A 24762-nucleotide genomic window follows, 5' to 3' on the forward strand; every position below is an offset into this window, starting at 1 on the left:
CCACTTGCACCTACATTTTTGGTTTTGTACATCTCCCCATTCCAGAGGAATTGGGGTTCAAAGGAGGGGGATGTCATTGTACACACCCATTTGTACATGCCCCGTGGTAGATTTATTTCACTGGTAGATTTATTTCACTGGTAGATTTTTTTTATTAGAACACCGGATAGGGAATCCCCCTCCTCCGCAATGTCTTGGGAGGAAAGGGATCCCCCATCAGAGATCTCCCCACGGCAGCCGAAGGGAGCCACAACAAGGAGGCTGAAGAGCCGAATGCGGCTCCAGAGCCGTAGGTTGCAGACCCCTAGCCTATTGGAATGCATAGGGACTTCAAACATGAGCTTTAAAAGCCTCAGGTTAAACGCTGGGGAAAACGTCATGTAGACTAAGACTTACAGAGATTATAGATCTATAGTTTTGCTAAATCATGTAAATGTGTGTTTGCTTGTTAAACACATTGTTGCTATAAAACTGTAATAAAGGTACATTGTAGGACTAGGATGTTATCTCTTGAACAACTAGTGTTTAGAACTTCAACAACTTGTCAACTTACTGCTGGTAAAACTTTATTTAACTTATTTTTATAATGGGAGTCTGTTTTTCTAATAAAAAACAGCTGAATTTATAGGACGCTACAATGTTTGCCCTTTATTTCCCACAAGCCACAACTTTTGTGCTGCTGATACAGTATTGTGGGTGTCTCTCTCCTTGTTCTGCTCTATTGCAAATAATATATCACTTTGAGTTAAGTGGGGGAGTCCCGATACACATAAGAAATCTTTGACAATTATTCTCAACTGGATTTAGGTTGACATTTTAGGTCTACTAAAGGTTAACTTTGGCAATTACTGAAGAACAGAAAGGCAAGAAGGTATGATGGATGGATACACAGCTGCAATGTAAGCTTCTCCTGTAGTAAGTAAGGCTTATTTGAGGTATCAACAAATGTGTGTAAACTATCATTTTTAAACTGTTAGGTATTGCATTTGTTTTCTTTCTAAGTTACATTATTTCATAATGCAAGGGCAGATGTGTGCCCTTGCACAACCTTACATTCTGTACTCTATATATAACTTATTTTGCATACTTGTTCCTTATATGTTCTAGTTTGCTTTATATAGAACATTATATTCCTTGTATTAAACACTCCTCTTCCAATCCCTTTATATTCTATATCTATTCCAGTCTGGTAATGTTTATATATGCTACAACAGAGTTTTTTTAGTTGGGACTCCCAGTCCCCTTGGGTTCCGTCAAATTTAGAGCTGCAACTGGCAAATGCATATTAACTGGAAACGGCATCAATTTAGCTGACAACTCCTGTAGAGTTGTAGTCTTTCACCAATATCCTCCACCCACACATTCTTACCCTCCTCTGTACAATAGGTTGCACAATTATGCAGATAGAAGCTTCAGCCAAGGACTTTCTGAGATAAAGCAGTAATGCTTAAAGCTCAAGTGCATGACCAAAAGACCGAAGAACTATACAGTGCGTTCTAGCTGTGCACACCACAGCTCTGCACAGAAAAGTAAAAACGTTGAACCAGATATTAGCAATTATATTTGGGGGAAAAAAAAGCAGAATCTGTAATTTTTACTAATAAAATGTGCAGGAGAAATGTATACCCTCTCTTTAGGTTAGGTGTGTCTCTCCCTTCCTCTCCCAATTTGACTTTCATATTCCTACCCTCATCCTCTCCACCCTATATCCTGCCCTCTCCTCCCGTCTCAAATTCTTTTTAACTGCATCTTTTATCATTTTCCTCTTCACGTTTCCTTTTCACTTTATCTTCATCTTTGTTGGTCTTGATGCCACTTTCTTCTGAAATTCAATGTATTAGTAAATTCATAGTATTAATACATAAATACATAATTACATTTTGATTTTCTACTAATATTTATCCTAATTTGTAATGATAAAGTTTTTACCCTGAGATGCGGTCAGGGTAGCATTGAAAAAATCCTACCTGCTCCCCATGATCCAGCGGTGTCTTCCAGCGATCCCCAGCTGGCTCCGGCATCACATCCTCGGCTTGATCGATGTGATGCATGAAGCGTCGGTACGCTGGGGTGGAGAGGCATGGCCTAGCGGGAAATTTAACAGTAGATTACATTGTAATCTGCTTTTAACACATTGATCACAGTTAGTTATAGTTATAAAAAATAAATCCAAATAATAAATCCAAAAGTGTATCTATTAGTGCATCCAACAGCTTTGTCCAGTGCCCTGATTTACTGTTTTTCCACTACCAGCCTTGACCTTGGTCTGACCTTTGCCTGAACTTTTCCTGACCTTTACCTCATTTGAACACTTGTCTCTGACCTTGAACATGCCTGACTTTTTACTGGAAACTTTACCACATCTATGGCTTCTAAAAGGCATCTCGCCAGCACAAAAGCTGTTTTTAAACAGCTAGAATCTGAGTTTGAGGTCAGTGATGTGCGAACTTGGTGCTCTGTTGACCTTGGTAAGGCTCAGGCAGTGCCCCCAAGATTCCCATTTACTGGAGCACCTGGTATGAAAATAGATGCTGCTGAACGCGACGACCCCTTGGCATACCAGCAATTTTTTCCGACCGATGAGGTTAGTGAAAAAATAGTTGCTGAGACAAACAGGTAGGCTAAACAACAATTAGCTGCTCCAGGCCAAGAGGTTTGCAAGAGGCAGAAAGCGTAAACCAGTGACCAGACATGACTTTTGGCTTTTTCTGGGCTTAGTGATACTTCAGGGAGTGGTGGGCAAACCCTTGCAGAAGTGATATTGGTCTACTTATAAAAAACTCGCCACTCCATTCTTTGGCACAGTCGTGAGTACAGATTTACCCTAATCATGAAATATTTACACCTGGAAAAATTACAAAGAACTTGATTAAAGTATCTCAAATGATTCTAAAACATTTCCAACAGACCTATGTGCCAGAAAATGACATCAGCATAGACAAAAGTCTAAGGGCTTTTAAGGGGAGGCTAAGCTGGGTGCATCACATTGCATAATGGGGAGCACAATTTGGCATAAAACCTACATGCGTGCGAATTGTCAACTGGCTGCATTTGGAATGTAGCCCTATACACTGGAAAAGGAACAATTCAATTCAAAATACAGCAACTATGGAATGACAACATCTTATTTTCTCTCACTGACAACAAGTTTTATACTTCTCCTGAACTTTGAGTTTCTTCTGCAACACAAAACAGATGCATATGGAATCGTTAGGGCTAACCGACGCAACACGCCATTAATGTTTGCAAAAAGGGAAGCTGAAGACAGGAGAAATGGTTGCCTGGCAGAAAGGCAAAATGATGGCCCTGCGATGGCGTGACAAGAAACATGTGTGCCTGATGAGTACTGTCCATAATGCCTCTACTCTTATGGTACACTCAAAAGGTGGGAAAGAAATCATGAAGCCACAAGTAGTGATTGACTACAATAACACCATGGGAGGTGTAGACAGAGCTGATCAAGGCATGACATTCTACCCAGCAATGAGGAAACAGCAAAATAAGTACTACAAAAAGATCTTCAGGCATCTTCTTGAGCAGTGCTTGTGGAATGCCTACATTCTTCTCAAACAAGAGTGACAGGCCTGTGAGTCATTCTGACTTAATTTGGAAAGTTTCCGAATCTATTGTCATGAACCACAAAACACCATCAATGACTGTGAATAGACCTGGACGTCATGCTGTTGCCATTGTCAACCTGGAAAGCCTGGCTGGTTGTCACTTCACGGACTACACCTCATTGTAAGCAGCACCTACAATGATGTGCGTGGTTTGTTGCTCGAAGAGAGATGATGGTGGAAGGAAGATCGGAAAGGAAATCAGGTTCTACTGCTCTGGTTGTGAAACTGGACTTTGTGCAGTCCCATGTTTCAAGATCTACCATGCCTTTGATGACTACTAGACCAATATGCAGTGTCTACTAATTTATCAATAAATTTGCACCCTTTTTTGGACAAATTTCAGTGTTTTTGTTTTTTAATGCTTGAATAACTTTTATTATGAATGACAGGACAGTATGAATGACAGGGCATCTCAGTCCACCATTTTTTTTTCTTGTCCTTTTGGAGGTTCCTAATAATATTCTGGTCATATCCTTTTCCAGGTGATGAGTGTGTGGCCTATTAATAAAATAAAAAGGACAACCAGATAATCCCTTTCCCAAGGGAATACTTTAGTACCCTTTACCGATTTCCACAAAGAGTAATTCCTCATATTAAATAATAGAATCACCACTAATATTGCAGGAAGTCCTGAGTGACCTCATTGACTCAGTCTGCATGCCTAGATAAGGGTCTTGTTGAAATATTATCAGGCCTTAATCTAATCCTATGCAGTTTTGATCAGTGTTTTTTATGCTTTCCCTGCAACAGCTTACACTATGGCTGCTTTGTGCCACCTCATTTATAGTAAGGAACCTGAAAAAGCCTCATTAATGCCTATCATCACATTGATGGCCATGTATGAAAGGTCATGCTGGGCATTCTAGGTCGTTTAATATCCTTTTAGTTAAATGTTACCATAGTTTCTGGGTGATAAATTCAGGATTTAGATTGAACCCATAGCAAACTGCCAGTCTAAACCTTATACTTACTTCCATATTTAAAATATTATAAAGAAAGACCTAGTTTCCCAGTTTTAAATTTTCCACCCTGCAATAATTTTTTTCTATTATAACTGTCTCATCATATGGTACAAGTTCTTTTTTTGAAGTTGAGATAAAATGTCTTCATTTCCATTCTTGGTTCTACATTTCTTTGTTTTATTGTTCTGCAAAGTATTCATCTAGGCATATATATTTTTCTTTGTTATCTTTTACTTATCATCATTTATGACTGAAACCATTTTTTTTTTGCCACATTAATCTTATTAAACAAATTTTTTCTTTCTACTTTAACCAATCTTTTATTTTGAGCTTTTAACTTTCTTTTTTTAACTTTTTGTTCCTAATATTTTATTCACTACTTTTTATTCCAGTAATTCATCTATACTTGCTCTTGTTTTCTCTCATTTAAGACCTTACATTAATCCCTACTTTTATTCCCGGTCCACTCCTCTCATCAAACTAATCTTTCTTCCTTTATTTATACAATTTGATAGCTAAGAACTTTTCTCAAAGATTCTACTTGTTCATTGTTCATTATCTACATATTTGAATTGTGTAATCTTAATCATTTTTTCTTGCTTTTTTTGATAAAAAAGCTGAAAAGAAATAGAAGTATTCTTATAAGTAATGAATAAAAGTATTGCAAAAAAACTTCTATAGTAGTATAATAATCTACTGTAGATGAGGATGAAATAATATTGGTTTTGGAGAGGTCAATTGGCTCTCTACCTATGAATTTCTTTGGTTTGGTAACGCCTTCCACAGCCTAGCATCTATTGTGTATTTAGAATATGTCTAAATGTATTATGTATGAAACTTGGGGGATCACCTTTAGCCATCCCTAATTTAGATATATTATACATTGTGAAAGTTTTTTTATCTTAAAGGGGACCTAAACCTAAAGTAATTTGGGGGTGTGTGTCATATGCCCAAGTTATATCAATCCTGCTATGTGGCTTTGATCTTTTTCTTTATTACATACTATATTAATAAAAGGTGCTTCTGTCCCCATCCCCTCACTGTGGCAGTGCAATGGGAGTTGCAAGTGCTGATGGGAGAAAAAGTCATCAGCAGAATAGGTTATGAGCATGGCATCATTGGTGAGAATGATTAAATTGGGCTGTTCTGCTGGCAGGAATTCACAATCCTTTCTAAATCTAAGATGACAGTGAGGAGTCTGATAAGTGACACATAAAATGTACCTTCAGTAATCAAACTCCCCTCTATCTGCTTGGATGACAGTTGAGGCTGTGAAGCTTAAAGTATCATACTATGAGACCCACCCCTCTAGTGTTGTGTAGTATGTAGATTATGTATGTATGTGTCATCTCAGGAGTTTAAACTGTAAAGATGTGAATGTATTTCAACCTGCACCATTTTACTACGTACATTAGCCATAATGATATATTGTGCTTATTGTATAATAAGTAATAAAAAGTCTTAAGATAAATGCAGTGGTACAGCCCTACAACCTTTTTTCCTGTGTTAAGAGACATCAGAGCCAAGAAGCAAAGGAAAATAGTTCTAAAGCGCACAGAGGAAAATGTAAAAAATAACAGATGACCTGGCGATTAGGATAAGTTTAGTGATGAGGGAATGTCAGAATACTACTATTGCAGGATCCTTGGTACTGAAAGCCATTGCATATGGATAATTTTAAATGGTATAATGATATATGGGTAATATATCTAAACCATTATATGAATACATTTTTTTACAAACTGTGACTGTGTGAGCAGCAGGGAAAGAATTCATTAAATACAGATATGTACTAGCTAAATCTAGATTACGAATGAAATATTTTAAAAATGCTAGCTGGTGCGAAAATGCTTTATCTTGCATCAGCAGAATGTGAAAGCCAATAGAGTATAATACAATGGGAGGAAGAACTCCTATGCCATTCTTGTATCTATAAATGGGCCATAATACAAAGTACTCAGAGCTGTACAAATGATGTTTGCTTTATAGCTAAATAAAATAAAACGGATGACACAAAAGTGGGAAAACAAAATGCACTTTGCAAAATGTCCTTTTGATTTCCTTGCAGTATACAGTAGAATCAAAATAGATTATGCACAGACATGAATCAATTGATTTCTATTGACAAATAACTTTTCTTTTCAAATTTACCTGCTTCTTTTTTTTTGTTTTTTCTTAATAAATTGAGCAACAGCGATCGTGCAGATCTAGTGAACTATTTTTGAGTTTCATAACTCGCTGCCATGTGAGTCAAGACTGTCATGGCCAAACCTCCAGGGGTGCTTCTACACCCAGGTCAAGTACAGAACAGCATGTGGGCACTGTTCTTTGTAGAAGAAAGCAACATGCATAACTAATGCCAAATGAAGAAGGACCCAGTTTGTCATACAACTGGCCAAACCACAGCCAGATTTATGGTGGGTGTGTAGAGTAGTTAAAATTGAACATACTTTAATTACATATAATGTTTTATATGTCCATCCCATCAGGGTTTCCTAAATTGCTAATTTTATTTAAAATGTATATATGTCTATATTGGTGTCACAAAATTGTGCTCACAGTGTACATTCATACATTAACATACCTAATCTCTATACATAATACCATGGCTATTTTAAAACTATGAATAATGGCAATAGAGAATTGTTAGCATTTACCACCAGTCTTTATTCTACATTTTCTGTGCTTCTTCTGTTTGTTCTAGGTTTGTACTCTTTATGATGCTTATAAAATATGAAAGAACACATCGAAACATATAGGGTGAAAAGGCTGAAAGTTGTTTTGTTTTTTCATTTTTTTTTCCTACTTGTATAGAAACTAGAAAAATGTCCTAGCTTACTTAACAGTTAAATATAAATGTTGTTTTTTTGTTTTCTGACGCTAAAGGGATGCAAGAGATATTTTCATTAGCCTATGGCCTTTGAAAAATTAGTTATGGCCTGTGCTGGCTTAGTTAACCATATAATGTTTTATGATGTTTAATAAATCATTTTGTGAACTCATGCATACGGCCTTTAAGTAATACTTGTGCTCAATTTCTTGTCCATAATAGGATTTTGCCTAATAACCTAGCAATGAAAAATCGGATTTTGCCTGAATACTTTTTTTTTTCCTTTTTTTAGGGACAAATGTTTGACATTACAACACAATTTCTTGCAGCTTGAATATTTTATTATATACAGAAGTATATTTAGCTAGAGTAACAAATGTGGGCTGTTTTTTTTACTATTTTGACTATTTTAGTATTAACTCCAATCTTCCACTATATGTAATATCTTGCATATACATATATCTGTACATGTAAAATCATAACTAAAAATTCCTGATAATGCTGTTACAGAGGTAATTCTAAAAGGAAAATGTAAATTGCATTAATACACTTTATGATGCATTCTTTTGCACGAGAGAGAACGAGAGGACAGTGAGCCAAAACTAAACTGTTGTGTAAATCTCTGCTGATTTCCCCCAAATTAATCTGTATCTCATTAGAGTACTCTGGATACCATCTGGACTTTTTCTGCTGTGATCTGCTGCATTTTTGTGATTGCCCATTTTTATTATTTGGGAACATTTTTAAGCAATGGAATTTTTAGGATTGCCATGTTGTAAGTATTTTGGCCCACTGTTTGCTCTAATAAGCTGTATTGGGCTATGGAAAACAAATGTTTAAATATAGAGTATAAAGTTATTTTCTTTTCACCCAAAAAATAAAGGATCTCAGTTTATAATCAGGTCACAGCACTAGATGACATTAGTTTTAATCAAACAATAAAAAAATTGGAAATGAAACAAAATGAATTAAAAAATGTCAAATTCTCCCCCAATACTAGCCCTGAAGCGATATAAGTGCCTAACTTAGCAGGTGGTGTGACAGACCTGTGCAGGGAAATCAGTTTCCTTCCAAATAATTGGGGGCCTTATTCACTGGTAAGGCACCATACAACCAGGCATTCAAAACTTTTGTTTTGATGCATCTAAAATGTATTTAGCTGCTTTAAAATTCAGTTGGGCTTTTCGTTCTGGAGATGAGAAACACAGTTGCAATACAATTGGCACTGTACGTTACTTAACGTAACGTACATAACAACATAACGTACGTAACAACATAACCTTTGGTTCTAGACTATACAACTACAGGGAACTCTCTATAAAGTCGATCCAATGCTGAAAGTTGAAAAGTTTGTATAGTTATGTTTAACCTAAGGTTTTTTTTTTGAAAGGAGAGTTACACTGTTTTGGAGGGAGAGATATGTTAATGTGCCTAAGTGTTCACAGCTGGATGAAGGACAGCTACCAATGTGAACTCAATTTGGCTGATCATTAAGTCTGACAGTGACTGATGAATTCTTTGTGCCACAATGACCACCAGCACAGTACAAATCCTTGGTAAACATAGACGTGTGCATCTAGAAAAAGAATAGAAATATCTAAGCATTCACTATCTAAAATAATAATGAGCATTTTTTTTTTTTTTTTAGAGAATACATTAAAATGGTTTTCCGATTTTTACTGTAGGTTTTATTTTTTGATATGACGACGTTTACATTTGAAATATATTTTGAAATATTCTCAATCACATTTAAATATATTTGCTGTTTTGCTACAATAAAATACCACTGTAGGTCCAGGAAATTCTGTGATATGGTCTGCAATTTTAGAATAAATAGATTTTCACTATCCAAAATATATTCAAATAATAGTTCAAGCAGTACCGCTGGGGTTTACCATTTATAACCAATCCTGAACCACCCAAAAATCCTGAATGTCATTGAAACAAAATTGCAAAAAATCCTTTGGAAAAGGTGAAAAAGAGAACTTCATTTTAGCAAGCTCTAGTTAAAAAATGTCAATATCTTCTCTCGCCACATGCAGGACATAGCGCCTGAATCTCTAATTTCTTTTTACTTTTTTGCATTGATTTTTTGAAGTGTGTTTCCAATTTCTTAACTGGCTGTGAAAAAATAACTGTTTGTTATATAACCCTAAAGCAATAGGGTACAATACACAGCCCATGTAAAGCCAAAACTTTTCTCTTTAGAAATAGAAAATTCCTCTAACAATGGGGGAAATCCCCTCTTTCAAAGTTGTCATGATTGCCCTTCATTTTGTATTTCTGTGACATTTACCAGCACTGTCTGTATCAGACACAATGGTTACCAGGCCTGCCAGCAGAGACAACAAAAACCTGACTATACCTGCTTCTACTTGTGCTTCATCACATTACACATCCCAAAAAAAATGTACATGTGCTTTAGGGCAAACTGATGCCTCCATCACATCTCATCAATGGTGCCCCGTACTCATTCCATTGCCTAATTGATAAAACAATAGGAGTTAAATGTGAAATAAGAGCTTATAAATTCATTTTTCTTTCAATCTGGACCCAATATTCATAGTTGTGTGTCTTTCCTGTACTTAACACTGAGCGTCTATTTAAAAAGCAGTGTATCTAACCTTAACTGAATCTTTTAGTTCCATGTATTTCAGATTCACTGCTTTATAAATAACCCCTAAATATCTAATGCAACTTGAATGCCTCACTAAACTCTATTGTAAAAGTATTACAGCTGGTCTGAGATTGTGGTATTGGTGCACAGTTTTTTTTTAAAATATAAAGCTATCCTTTAAGTACTAAACTGTCAAAAGCTTCAGAATACCAAGGGTTACCTGCACATAGCTTGTAGCATTTTATCTGCAGAGGCCTGTACGACTACAGCAAATGGTTGTGCAGGAGGAGGAGGGTCACTTCTTAACTCTACTGGGAAGTGTTGAAATTTAAAATATAAAGTGCCTGGATTTAAAGGAGACACACTACACAGATGACAGAACGTCGTTTTATTAATTATCATTGATCACAGAAATGCATAATGTATTGAGATAACTATATAGGAAAAGTTTGGACCACTGAAAAAGCAATGTTAACAGGACCTCAGTCTTGCTAAGAATGTATCTCTCTTAGAGGGAAAAGGTCCTAGATGAGTGTGCAATTTAGCAACTGTTGATTTTCACAGGATTCGTGGGTATCCAGGAACAGCAAGTATTGGGAGAACAGTGGCCCTTGCATACCATGTCATGCCAAATACCTGGCCATATACCAAAAGTAGTAGTAGCCTTTCCCAGAGGACAGGGGGCTGTGCAGCAGAATACCCAATAAAAGTCCAAGGTGACTTAGACCATAGAGCTGTAGATCCAGAAGTGACCTGGACAAATGTGACAGAGGGTGCCATTACTTCTGTGGTTATCAGTGAGCCGGATGAGCTGCACTTGAAAGTGAGCAGAGGTGTGAGGGAGGCTTGGCAAAGCCTGACTAAAGGTGGAATGGTAGTGAATGGTGTGATGATAGCCAAAACAGGGTCTTGCATACTAGTTGAGTACATTTCTTTTTGACTGCTTCGTCTGTTCAGGATCTATGTAAATTTGTTTCTGTTGGATACTCGTTTGGCATAATTAAATACTATTTTCTTTTGTTTTACCCTTTCTCTATCCTAATTTCAGTTGGCTACCATGCTTATCCCTGCATTTACACTTTTCTGAACTGTAGAGGTCATTAAATCTTATTGACACAAGTTTGTAAATAGTATTTATGTATGAGACTTGTTTCATAATATCACAATTATCCATGATATACACATGCTGTTCATATTTTTCATTAGTGTTTATTAAGCATTTTTCAGTTGTTCATGGTGCTTGAATTAACATTTAGATGTGCAATTTTGTTCATGTTGTAAGTTATTAGGTTGTTATTGATTTAAAATCCCTGCATGTTCCTAACAAATTAAGATAAAGGCTCTCCATGCAAAAACCTAAGCAATAAATCTTAATGTCTTTTAAAGTTGCTCAAAATATTCTTGTACTCTAGTTTGTGTGACATTGCAGAAATAAAGTGGCTTATCACACAAGGCCTGCTGTGTGGGGCATTTAAAGTGGATATTTAGCACACAATAAGGTTGAAAGGATGTACAAAGATAAAATGTAAGGCAAAAGTTCTAACAAGTAAACAAAAAATAGGATAAAAATACAGGTACACCGCCCTGTAATCTTGACACCAACAACAGTTGCATCTTTGTCAGGATAGCACTATGAATCCCAGTTTCAAAATGGCAGCATTCAGCTAATAAAAAAACTAAAATTCTCAGCGATTTCAGTGTCCAGATAGGCGCAAACATCCAAATTGTTCCTCAAATGTTCTTCTACTTAGACCCTAGCAGCCGTAAATTCAGACATTAAAAGAGTTAACTCTTAATGGGGGTGTTGTATTGAATTTGAAAAAAATATCAGCAAAATATTCTTTTACATTTTCGTTTTATTGGGACAAATCCCCCAAACATTCCCAGTCATTTTTTGGTAAAGGTTCAATTTTTTTTTTCATGTTCCTGCTAAGCCCTATTAGGGATAGCAATCGCATCACTTAAGAAATGTAAGGCATGTTTGTACATTTTCAATCCATGAAATGATTTTACAGGTTTGTTCTGTTAGGAGCCAAATCAAATTCAACTGTCTTGCCCTCCCCCACACCCACCATCACTACATCTACTTTTACCCTTCCAATTATGCTCCTAATTGTAAACAAAATGTATAAATGTGTATTAAAAAAAAAACAAAAGATTAATGGCAAGAGTTGTGTCCCTAGATTTTTGTATATGATTTTTTTTTTAGGAGAAAGGGAATTAACATGACAATGAGTTCTGAAATATACCGCAACAATAGTAAAAACTAAATGGGAGAACATGAGAACAAAATGCCATTACATAACAAATTATGAACACAAATTATTACCATAGTAATTAAGCATACACAAGAAACAAAACAGATATTCTCTGCTGGCACTCAGGGCACCCAGTCCCACAATTTCAAATCTGACAAATCTTAAAGATGAGAGGAGAAAATTTAGTTGGAACACCTTGAACTAAATTTAGTCCTGTGGAACTAAAGTTCCCAAATATTTAACAGCTCCATGACCCATTTGGGAGAAAAAGATTGAGAACTGCTTCCAAAGGCCCAGTGAAATGGTGACTGTACCAGTGATCGGTGACTGTAAAAGAGGGTCAACTGTGTATACCTCTACTATTTATTGTACTGCTGGCACATGCCAGTGATGTAAGCATAATAAAGGCTTCAAAATGAGGCAAAAAATTAGAGGCGAAGGAGCATACCTCTGGCAAGTACCAATAGATAATGGGACCAACAAGTGACCATTTATTCTTAAGGGGTGGGAGTAGATGTATCTAATCCAGAATCATATGTAATTGAAGAATCCTGCTATAACGATTCGTTGAGCCACCTGTGCAAGGATTTATGCAAGGAAATCGGGCAATGTGATGTTTCTAATTGCGCATCCAAAAACCCAGGGAAAGTTGGCATGATGCGCTCAAAAACGGTCAATATTGGAGTATGATTGGTGGAGTTGGGAGGAAAAAGTACAATTCATTTCTTTGATTTTTTTGGTGCATTTTATAGGACATCCACTCTTAAATGTTTTCCACATATAAATAATCTTTCTCACTGTAGAATAAAGGACATTAAAATTGTTTGGAAATTCCTTTAAAACCCTTCTCGTACTGTTGGACTGCAACCATAACTTTTTTAAAATCATTGCTGATGTTATTCTCCATCGCAATATGTTAACACACACCTGAATGCTCCAGACCAGCAAACTCCCACAACTTGTGCTTTTATAGACGTGGTCAGACACAAGTTATAATTATTCAAGTGCATTTGTTTAGCAGTACCTGACTGCCACCTGTCCTTCTTCATCCTATGGAAGTGGTAAGGGTGTACTTAATTTTTCACACATTCCTTTTTCATTTTGTCTTCACCTTTGTTAAATAGTGTTGATGTTCTTTTGAGGCTGTATATTATTTATGTATATGTTTACATATATCACTATATGCAAAAATTTAGAAAGTACAGGGGGCGTACTTTTTTCATGATCTTTCATAAAACTTGTATTCGATATAAAAGGGTTTAGCAAAGGCTCAACGTTAAATTTTTATGGAAACCTTTCACTGACAGAATATATAACTTGCTAATTCTAACCTACTTTATAATCCATTTTGCCTGGTTGGTGTTCTGTTCCTCTGCCTTTAATAATTTCTGGACCTCTGACCCAGAATGAATATACAGTTGAGATATTCAGCTAAAAGGCATACAATCTTCAATCACAGTTATCTGTATCCTTAAAAGCTGTAAGACTAACGTTTTAACACGATTACTGAGTACTGTAGGCAATGTGGACTGAAAAAAGACAAGTGGGTAACTCATTGTACTGGCATTTTTTCAGAAGCTGTAGGGACAAGTCCACTTACCTAACTCATACTAAGAAATAAAACTAGATTCTAATAAAAAGGGGATATATATATATATATATATGTATGTTTAATGTTTGTTTTTTAACTTTTAGGCTTTTAACTTTGCTTTTCTGCAAATACTCCCTTACAAACATTTACCTATGTATCCATCTGAAAAGAAAAAAGCAATATTCAAAGAAATGTTATTAAATGATGATCGATCCATTAGTTGATGTGAAAGGGAGAAGCAGTTATACTGCAGTTATTCACTTTAATAACTGATTTGAGACACAGTTGGATCTGCACACTAATGAAGGTAGTGGTCATTCATTTTAAAATTTGATTATACTACTTGGCAATGTATTTTATAAACCTAATATTACCTAATAATGTTCATCTACACAGTACATTTTATGCCATTACTTTTATGTATGTCTAAGACAAAGCTTCATTATTAGAAAAGTTCACTTTGACAGGCAGGAACAATCCAAGCAGTTTTTTTTTTCTGCGCTTTTATTTGAGAAGCACACAAACACAGTTTCAATGCAGGAGGGCGTTGTATAGCACATCCATAGAATAAAAAATATGCTCCTCTGAGCACTCGGGTCAGTTTCTGACTAAAAGAGGGTGTCTTAATGGGTTACCCAACGCAAACGGGCAGCACGTATACATGTTGTACTACTGTTCTGTCCCACAATGGAGTGAATGACTAAGAAGTAGAACTCTGCTGCTCATCTTGCATAAAAAATGATGAACAGCTAAAACTAATGAGGTCTGGCTAAAAGGGATGATGTGGATCTAGAAATAAAGGCCTATGTCACCTAAAGCTCCTAACTTTTTTTTTTTTCTCAGAATCTTAAGAAGTTCTTTTTTTGGGTCATGTACCTCAAAGGCTTTGTAATTTTCTCCACATCTCCCCTCACCGTGTGTGGGAGCAACCTAGTTGACAGTGCTTGACAATTAGGTAATTTTAAGACAGGTATGCATGTTGTCGTCATTATTTTACCAGCTTTTACACTATTGGTGCCATTTATGTCCAGTCTCATTATAAAGATCTTTTCACTTTTTTTTTATCTTTTTCTATGACCTAAATGATACATTTGTCACCCTTACTTCCACCTCACTAAAGCGCAGACGCCTCTCTTCTGTGCATGTGGGCAGTTCTAACTCTGGGCGTACCTGTTTCCAAGCTTTATCAATTCGATCCAATCCACTGGCCAATCAGGAAATAGCCTCTTAACCATCACTGGCTATTTAGCTAGCTCACACACTGCACTCAGTGTTCGTGCAACGTGTCTCCATGACTGCCGAGCCCCAGTTCTATTGAGCTAGTTCCTGTTCACCTGTGGCCTAATCCAGCATTTCCTTTGTGCCGCTCCTGTGTTACCCGCTTATTGTCCAGTCTGTTGCTTCCCAGCCAACTTCCCTGTGCTGTTCCAGTTCCCATCGGTCTTTGGATATCCATGCAGCACCCGTGCCTCCTGTTGCTTCCAGTGTCTCCCGTGTTCCCTGTGTCCGCAGCGGCCCCTGTGTCACTGGTGTCTGTCTCCTGGATCCCTGGTAATTGACCCTTGGCTTGTGACCTGATCTCGCTTGCTGCCAGCCTCGACCCCAGCCTTTCTAGACTATCCTTCTGCTGATTGTGTACCATGATTTGCCCACCTTGGTGTGCCCAATGACCGCAACCTTTCAGTAACTAGCGGTGCAAATTCCCCACCATCAGAGGCTCTGGAGAAGACCTGGTTACTGTTTAGCCTCTGCGCCTTGGCCCTTCTTGGGGCCCACACCAGGAACCTCTATGTGGTAAATTTACATTTGATACTGCAGGATGGTAATCTTTAGATATTAAATTCAGGGCAAGATTTCAAAATTGTCCCAAATGCCCAACATTGAGGTCAGTTTTAGTAGAACCAAAAAACCCTGATGTTTGGGATACCTTTAGATAGCTGATTGTTTGTGTACAATGGATAGACCCTGCTATACACCACTTTTATACACTATAAACAACATAAAATGTGTAGCGTTGATGGTTTATATTGGCTGGTGGTTATCAGGGGGGGAACAACATCTAACAACCAGCAACCAATCAGAACATACCATGGTATACCTTGAATACCAGCTTACTGGTCTGATTGACAAAGCATGTCCATCCAAACACCAAATCCAATAACCCACCAACCTTCCTTTATACCTTTTATAAATAACCACACCATAAAATTTGGTTAATGCCTGAAAGCCAAAAATTTAAATATTTTATTCAAATATAACCTTTAACAAATCTTTAATATTAATCATTACTTAAAATAAATAAACCAAACATATGAACATTTTACCTTATTAAACATTGACCAACATTAAAACAAACAATTAACAATTTTAGCCTCCCAGGATGCTAGTCCTCGTAGCCATCCAATTACGCCGGTGAAGATGGGTTCCCCAATCCACCACAACACAACATTTCACCAAATACCCAGTAACCCCTGAGGACCTCAACTGCTTATTCCTATTAACACCATCCTAACAAAAACTTTAAACCCAATCCAACAATAATAAAAGAAGGGGTGGGAGGGAAACTTTTCTTATCTCCCCTCTTTAAGCTTATAGCCTCCCACTTCCTGATCCTGACCTTTTAACAACTTGACCCCTCCTTCACCTCTGCCCCTCCTAACCCCACCTTTCACTAACTTCCAAAACTAAAACATCAACCCTTTCCTAGCCTGATCCTTGTCTGCTCAGTCATCGCGGCCCTCCTCTATGCTCCTTTTATTCGTTCGCTCCAAGTCTGATTTTTAGAGGTTTATTTCATATTTGTATTTCCCAGTGAAAAATGCCAAATTTTTCTTGGTTTCTACTTTTTTTTTATTTTTTTTATTTTTTTTTTTTTTTTTACTAGTACAGAAGTACCAGTGTTTAGACAATCATTTCAAATAGTTGTAGTAGCTAGTGATCATAGTGGGACAAGTTTATAGAGAAAAAAATATATATATTATTATACTGGTAATGGTATATCCAATAAATTAGATATAGCATATGTAACTGAAATATCTCTCAACAGTCTGATGTGCTTTTGTTGATGATTCTATTCTACAATGTCTCTCAGAAAGAAGATTGGAGAAGTTATATAGAAAACTAGGCTAATTCAATTGAAGCTTTTTTTTGGAAAGCCTGTTATGATGGGTTTAGTTAAATGGTCAATGGTCCTGAGGATTTTTTGTCTACCATTAATTCCCCCGTGCAGCACAATGCCATCTTTCAGTTTAAAATTGTAGTCTTGTGTTGTAGATGGTTTGTGTCTATATTCATTCTTTCGACTTGCTTTAGAAAACATTCAGTTGATGTTTGCAAGGGTGAATAATTCTGATATCCTTAATCTAAACTATACTATCATACAAAGTATTCACAGTACCTCTGAAATGGCATTCTATTTCCACCCTTTTTACCCTTTTGTAAATATAGTAGAATACTTAAGGGAATGGATCCAGTATCTCTTATATTTCTCTTGTCCTTTGTTCTTCATTTTTGTAAAAGATTTACTCCCCAAAATTGGTTGGGGCCCCTAATGAATAATATTTATCCATTACAGTAATAACCTGCATCAAAACAGTGTCCCTTGTAATATTTTTAAATAGTATGATGTATTGCTTTAAATAAATAGTAATAGTAGATTGAAATCTAGAAAAATGATAATGATACAGTTAAAATTCATATCTTTAAACTGTCAGGATTCATCTAGAGTCTTTGGAAAAAACCAACACCCCTGTAACATAACCTTGCCATGTCAGTGGCCTGATTTTACCTTGCCTTCGCTTAACATCATGATTTAAGCAGCAACATACTTCTATTCTGTTGATTGGACAGCAAAGGATCAGTGGCACATTGACTTCTGTGACTTCTGTAAACACTGTAAGACGCAAGTATCCAAAGCAATAAGACTTTAATTGGTCCAGAATGCCGGTCCTCCTCCTTCCATTCATTTCACCCATTTTTCAAAATAAAATGTAATGATAAACAATGAATACATAGCGAAAAAAATATTGTTTTATTATGAATCCTAAACTTTACCTAATATGGTGCTGCTTCTTCTTTAGCATGTATAAAAGAAGTAAGAAAAAATGAAACAAAGAACTGTCTTCTTATAGTTAATCCTTTGTATTACACCGCATATACATAGCTGTACACAGAGTGTTCTTTCCCTAAGGACATATTTGATTAGAACTGTCTTTTCTTTAGGTAATAGACCATTGCTTTAGTTGACTGAATGAGCATCTATTCACTTTGATAGTGAGAATATAATATAAGCTCCCTTCCACAAAGCTTGTCGTGCCCTGACTCAGACTTTCTATATATTGATTGAAATGAATTACTTTAATATAATGTAAAAAAGTTTCCGAAACTTGAGCAGCTGTGTGGATAATCTTATTATTTATTATTGTGTGGTGCATACACATTTCAGCAAGTCTCTGAGGATAACTACAAATCATTTTTATAAAATATACACATAGAAATTAACTCACACTGTATGCAGTCTTCAAAAATGAATACGTAGATGAACAAATTTGTTGGCTCATGTATGACAGCTGTGGTACACTTGAGGTTAATAAACTAAATTTTTTGCTAAATCCCATCAAAGCTTGCAGTGCTTTAGCATAAGGAATAAAAAATGTGCCGTTAGCAGTATAGAAAAGAATAATTCAAACTGATTGAATCCAGATTAACTAGGAATCAAGGGTGTTGCTAGGATTATGAAAGATCTGAAACAACCCATGGGGAGTAATAAAGGTGACTGATGCATATGGCTAAATTGATCTAATATTGGAAGTGGCTTAAAGGGATATGGTGGGAAGAAACATAGACCTAGTCTGAGTGAAATTTTCATAATGTAAGGAGATCACAAGTATGTCACAAGTATGTAGCCTACTGGGGTCAGGTGCAAGGTTTAGTAGTATGTTTGGAAACAAGAGCAGCAGTCATGAATAAATCTATCTACATTTATAGTAGAACTTTCTGATTTCATTACTTTTTGGTTGGTTTGGAAGATGTAGCATGTCACCAGCTCTTTCAAACAAGGTGTGTTTATATGCATAGAGTCAGATTTTTTTTTTTTTTTTTTTTAGAACCGCCTATTTTATGTTGAAGTAGTAATGTGAGTCTATAATAATCTTTTTTTTTTTTTTTTAACTTTTTCAGAAAGATTAGAAGACAGGGAATGGATCGCAAATGTCTAAAGCTGCAAACTGGTGAATGGTTTGAAGAAATGAAAGCAAAGCGCTTTGTGAAATACTCCAGTGCAACTGACCTTCTAAAGTGTGTTTTAGAAAATAACCAACCAGGTAAAAAATACTACTTTTATAGATTGCATACTTGTTAGCTTTCTGACCTACCAAACAAAATGCTGTTTATTTCCATCCAATCTTGAGATTTACACCACTATCATGCACAGCTGAGCCTAGAGGAGCAGGGAAATGTTTTTGTTTTTTTGTTTTTTTTTTCCATTGCACTTTTACTTTTAAATTCAGGTCTATTACTAACCCCACTCTATAAATAGCGAAAGGAGAAGGAACACCCTAATAATCTCATTTCTCCTCCTATCCGCATGTTTTCTCCATTGCAGCACACCTAACTTGTTCATTGAAGCGCTTCCCTTTGCCATTTGCGCACTGCTGAAAAGACTGCACAAGGAAACTGCATTAGGTTGTTCATAGATCATATTTAGGTACTTACACTGCTTTCTTTTAAAATAATTGAATGATATACTGATTAGAGACCTGAACTCATTTGTGAATTATTTATTTGGTGTTTAGCTTCAACTCCAATTCTAATATAAAGCTAGGCTTGAAGAGCATGTCCTAACAGGACAGTAGTGTTAGTAAGTTGTGCCTTTTTTCCAGGAAATATGGTGAAAATAAATGTGAGTGGATGTAAACTTTAAAAAGTAAAGTTTTGCAGTATTTAGGTATGCTTTGCAAGAATTTCATTTGAAAAATCAGAGTACTTCCTGTACTCACAGATTCATGTCTCCAATATGGGAGGCACTGAGCCTGTAACTGCTAGTCTTATGAGATGTAGAGTGCAATTTGAGAATGTCACCACTTTGATGCTTACTGTTCCACATTGTTGGATGCCTACACATTCACAGTTTGCATTGGAACTCCAGAATGGGATTGTCTTTGATTTTGGTTCAAGAGATATGGAACCAACAATCACTGTATTTAGAGGTGTTGGGTGTATTCACTGGCTTCATTTGAGTTACTTTCTGTTTAGCCATATCATTAGCCATATCCAAGAATTGCTAACAAATGTGTTTATGCTTGATTAGTATGTGCCCACACTAAACCAACTAGACTGCTACATCAGTCAAATCAGACCTTGTTATAAAATGTACCCATTGTATTACTAGACATTACTAAAGTACCGTTCTATAAATCTCAGTTCATTTAAAAGTTTAGTTAGCAATCTATAGTGGAGCCATACTGACATTTTCTTTGTTCTCAAATCTATTGTGTATTACTCAAGATGATTCCAGTCTTGTTCATCTTCTTACTTATAGGAATCAACTGCAATGCTTCTTTTCGCTCTGGCAGATTTATTTGTATTATTAGTAACTTTCTGCTCTATAGCTCTTGAAAGACTTGCCATTGCATATGATAATCTATCCACAGGGAGAATGCACTTGAATTATGTCATCCTAATCTGTATTAAACAGATTCAATGGAAATTGTCTTCGATAATGTGCAATTATGCTGTGTATACTTGCATGGTATAACAAAACTCTGGGGGCTGGCAGCAGAGGTATCCACTTTACAATCCCAGCCAAACTGCATCATTCTGTTTTGGGTATGGAAGAGAAGGGAACATTTTACAATGTTACAAAGAAACGTGCTTTTCTTACATGGAGGAAGGTGTGCAGGGAACCAAATCAATAAAGTGGGCCTTTTCGTCTCCTTTTCCTAAAGGATAAACTACAACCTTGCACCTTTTAGCAAGTTGCAAGCTGTAATTCTGCACCAGGGACTGATGCCAGGGATTTAGGAACACAAGCAAGAACACCAAAAAACATTAGGTTTACATTACTGTCCTCTTTAAACCCAGCATTTTACATTAGGAAGTAAATTCTAACCCTGAATGATGTTTGAACAAACATGGTGTTGTCTCGTTAGCTAAATCTACCCCATTGTTGATTTTAAATGTCTTTGTACGAGCTTTTAGGCTTTTAAAAGGCATTTTGAAACTAAGGCTACGTACACACGTCTAATGGTTCTCGTCCAATATTCGCCTCAGGGCCGATATCGGACAAGAATCTTGCATGTGTACAGCACCCGTCATCCGAATGACCGTCCTGGTGGATCCACGAACAATGGACAACAAACGATCTTAATGGAAGTGAAGGGGGGGTGGCGCAGCAGGGTGCTGCTCCTATCACTCCCCCCCCCCCTCTCCATAGAGCAGAACGGTGCTGTATGTACAGCACTCGTTCATGCATCGTACAGCACTTAGTCGCTGGAAAGGATCATAAAAGATCCTTTCCGACGACAATTATTGCACGTGTGTACCCAGCCAAAGTATCTAAAAATAAAACACCCATTCTAATTAATAGGGATATTGGCAACCTTTTTTAGGAATTTTCATTTTCAATTTGTGCATTTTATGCGTTTATGCAAAACCCATCAACAAAACTCTCTGATGTGGACTGGCAAATTGTAATCAATGGAAATTTTAAACCTGGGTGCTTAAACACTGCTTTAATGCTGGGTAAACAGTCTGTGTAGACTTAGCTTTGAGAAGAAAAGTAAATTAATGTAGTGAGAGGGTGTACTATGAGTTCAGTGAGAAGTAAAAATAACCTATAAATGTAACTCTTACAATTTACTTTTCATACAAGTAACATTAGAAATTAAAATATGAGTTATTAGATCTTCTGCATTCTATACCATTTTATGGTCACTGTATGACAAATTTCAAACTTATTTTAACAATTTCACTTTCAATAGCTTAAACCTGCATATTAAAAAAGGTCTCTTTAATTACTTGAGACCTATTCATTTTGCTTGTCTTTTTAGGTAATTATAATAATTATATTTAAAAAAAAAAAAAGACAACAAATAAAGTAAACAAGGTGAACAAAGAAATGAATTTGAAATGTTTTTTTCATTTTTTTGCTAAGCAGGGGTCTCAAAGATATTGTTAGGAGAACAATAATCGTAATATATGCACTGATGGGAAATAAATAAGGAACTACTGAGGGACATATGAACTAACAAAGCCTATGCTATGAGAATTGATGACGTCTATCTTCCTTCATTATTTTATGGCTGATAAGGCACCCTCTTTCCTAATAACTACTTTACTCTGTCTACTCACAACAAATTCATCTTTTTAATAGGCACTAGGCAAAGCAAAAGTAGATTTGTGTCTATCATATAATCAAGAGGATCTGTGCTACCTTTTATTTCCTTCAAAGAGACTCAAGATGTTGCTTTTAACCGTCATCAAAGAAAAGCCATTTAACATGGCACACATCATTATTGTAACTGTATAAAAGACAAAATAGTCTAAAGCTTTGAATCTAATACTAGTAATTAAAAATAGCATGTCTTTTGGTGGTGTAAAATATTTATCTACTAAAATTTGTACAAACTTTTGAGATGAAACCAGCAACTATGTCTAATGTATGCAATGTATATGGCTAATGTTTACAACCAAGCAGGGTACAATCTGCGGGGATAAGCACAATTATTTTTTTTTTTATGTTACTTATGATTCTGCCAAAAATGTGGACATTTCCATGAAATATCATCTTTTTGGCAAAATACAATGAGGTAAATAAGGAAGGTGCAATTTAGGGAGGGTAATGAATTGTGACTGAAAGCCCAAGGATCACTGGAGGGTGCTAGGGTTGCAAGAGGTCAAAAGGGCACATAATTCACTGTAGGGCAACAGGGCAATAGTACAAAAAAGAATTTCTTGAATGGTAAGTAGTACATTGTTACACATTTATTAGCCAGACCAAGGAGAGGAATTGCCCTAACCCTGCATTCCAAGAATGGAAGTATGACACCATGCTGATATTAACTCATATTTTCCCAACTACTGCTGCACAATGATGCCAATAATTTTAAAAATGTGTTTAACGGTTATTAGTAGGTAAAGAAAAAAATTGTCGTAGACTTAGGTTACCACTGCAAATTGCATAACTGTTGCCCCGTTTTTTAAGGAACACCACCTTTTTTTTTTTTAAAGCCTAATTTGCAACTCATCTCTGCTTCCACCTAATATAAAAAATTAAAAACTGACCCATTAATTACAGTATAGGCATTACCAGAGCCAAATCTTACAAGACAATGCTGCTACACCAAGATCACTGCAGATTGCCTTTGGTGGGCCAGTTCGTCCATGAATGTCTGTGAAGCTTCTCATTTTTGAAGGTATATCTAGTAGCAGTTGAAGATGATTTGTTGCTTGGGCAAACCACATATTCGGCTATAATGAGTGCCAGGAAAACAAAACCTAAATTATTTATTTTTCTACTTCGGTCGCCAATACACCTTAGTCTAATCACCATTGAACGCAATAAGGCAGGTGTTGACTGTCCAAGAACCTGATGGGAGGTGTGAAAGCTGTGGAACCACCCTGTTCCAGTTTAATAACCCCATCCTCTTAACGCAACTGGACAAATTACCCAACACAGTAATGCAGATTTTCAAGGTCAGAAGATCTTTCATATAAATACTGTTTTTACTTTTTCCACAATGGCAATTTACCAACAATGCACACTTTCAGTCATGTAAAAAAAGGGTTACAACCTGTACAGGCTTCCTGACCGCAAAGATAAGATTAAGCTACTAGAACACAGTTCCACAACTTTCACCTCCCATGCTCTTCTTAGAACTTTTTTTTAACATTTACAAATTATTGAAAAACAAAATTAATTAAAAACACACACACACTATAAAAATAAAAAAGATCTCTTAAATAAAACAAAATAACCACTTCAGCACAATTTCTCTAGTAGCAAAACTGGTATTTTTGCATTAAAATCAAGTTAACCAAAATCACGTTGCTTTATCTTGTGCAGAGTACTGACAAAAAGCTTTTTGAGTTGTCAATCCATTCTACTTCAGTAAACACTTAGCTGTTTCTTTTGTTTTCACTTTTGCTGACTGATCTCAGTGTACTTTTCAGATTTAGATGCTGAATTTCAGAAGCTTATGTGGGTGTAAATGTAAAGGTTAATGAAACACAAATGAAGTTGTACACCTAAATATCACAGAATTGTACAAACAAACCTTCTATCTGTACAATAAGGGCTAAAAATCAGATTGATATATTGTACTGCAATATATATATATATCTATATTCTGTTAGACTGTGGAATTATTTCATTTTCATTAGAAGGGTAAAAGTGGAAACTGTGCTTCACAATGATCAATCATTTTATAGGACAAATCTCATACAGTTTATCAGCATGTGCTAATGTTAATAGTAAGTGTTGTGTCTTCACCTTCCCAATTTTAATTATCACATTTAATTACATACAGAGCTATAGGATAGACCAGACCTCCATGACTCCTAACTAGAACAAGATGTGAGACTTAGAATCAATATGTCAATGGGAAACCAGATTCATCTTGGAGAAGTACCATGTAAAAAGCATCTAGCTTCTGCATAAAGCAAAGGTCAGCTGTCTATTAACATCTCATCTGCTAAAACAGCAGTTGGGATACATTATTTTACAAAAATCGACATAAACGCACAGGAAATGATTTGTAGATTCTTGTTAAATGCTACAAAGCTTCTGATCAACAGTATTTTATCACTTGACATAGCAGTTCATTGTTACAGCAAATCTATCACAAAAGCTGAACTCCAGTTATCAGTCATGCCAGGCTCTTCTCT

The 24762-nt window shown here is 36.1% G+C and overlaps 1 protein-coding gene across 1 annotated transcript in view; it reads left to right on the top strand.

Annotated features, from left to right (window-relative positions):
* The window catches only part of LOC140330081 (uncharacterized), a 68163-nt gene that overhangs the window by 6337 nt on the left and 37064 nt on the right, over positions 1 to 24762 (top strand). Inside the window, exon 2 of the mRNA XM_072410429.1 lies at positions 19057 to 19199. Within this exon, the coding sequence (XP_072266530.1) occupies positions 19057 to 19199 (143 nt within the window). The remainder of the gene's footprint in view (positions 1 to 19056; positions 19200 to 24762) is intronic.

This window comes from Pyxicephalus adspersus, chromosome 4 (genome assembly GCF_032062135.1).
Source record: "Pyxicephalus adspersus chromosome 4, UCB_Pads_2.0, whole genome shotgun sequence".
In the NCBI taxonomy this organism is placed as follows: Eukaryota; Metazoa; Chordata; class Amphibia; order Anura; family Pyxicephalidae; genus Pyxicephalus; species Pyxicephalus adspersus.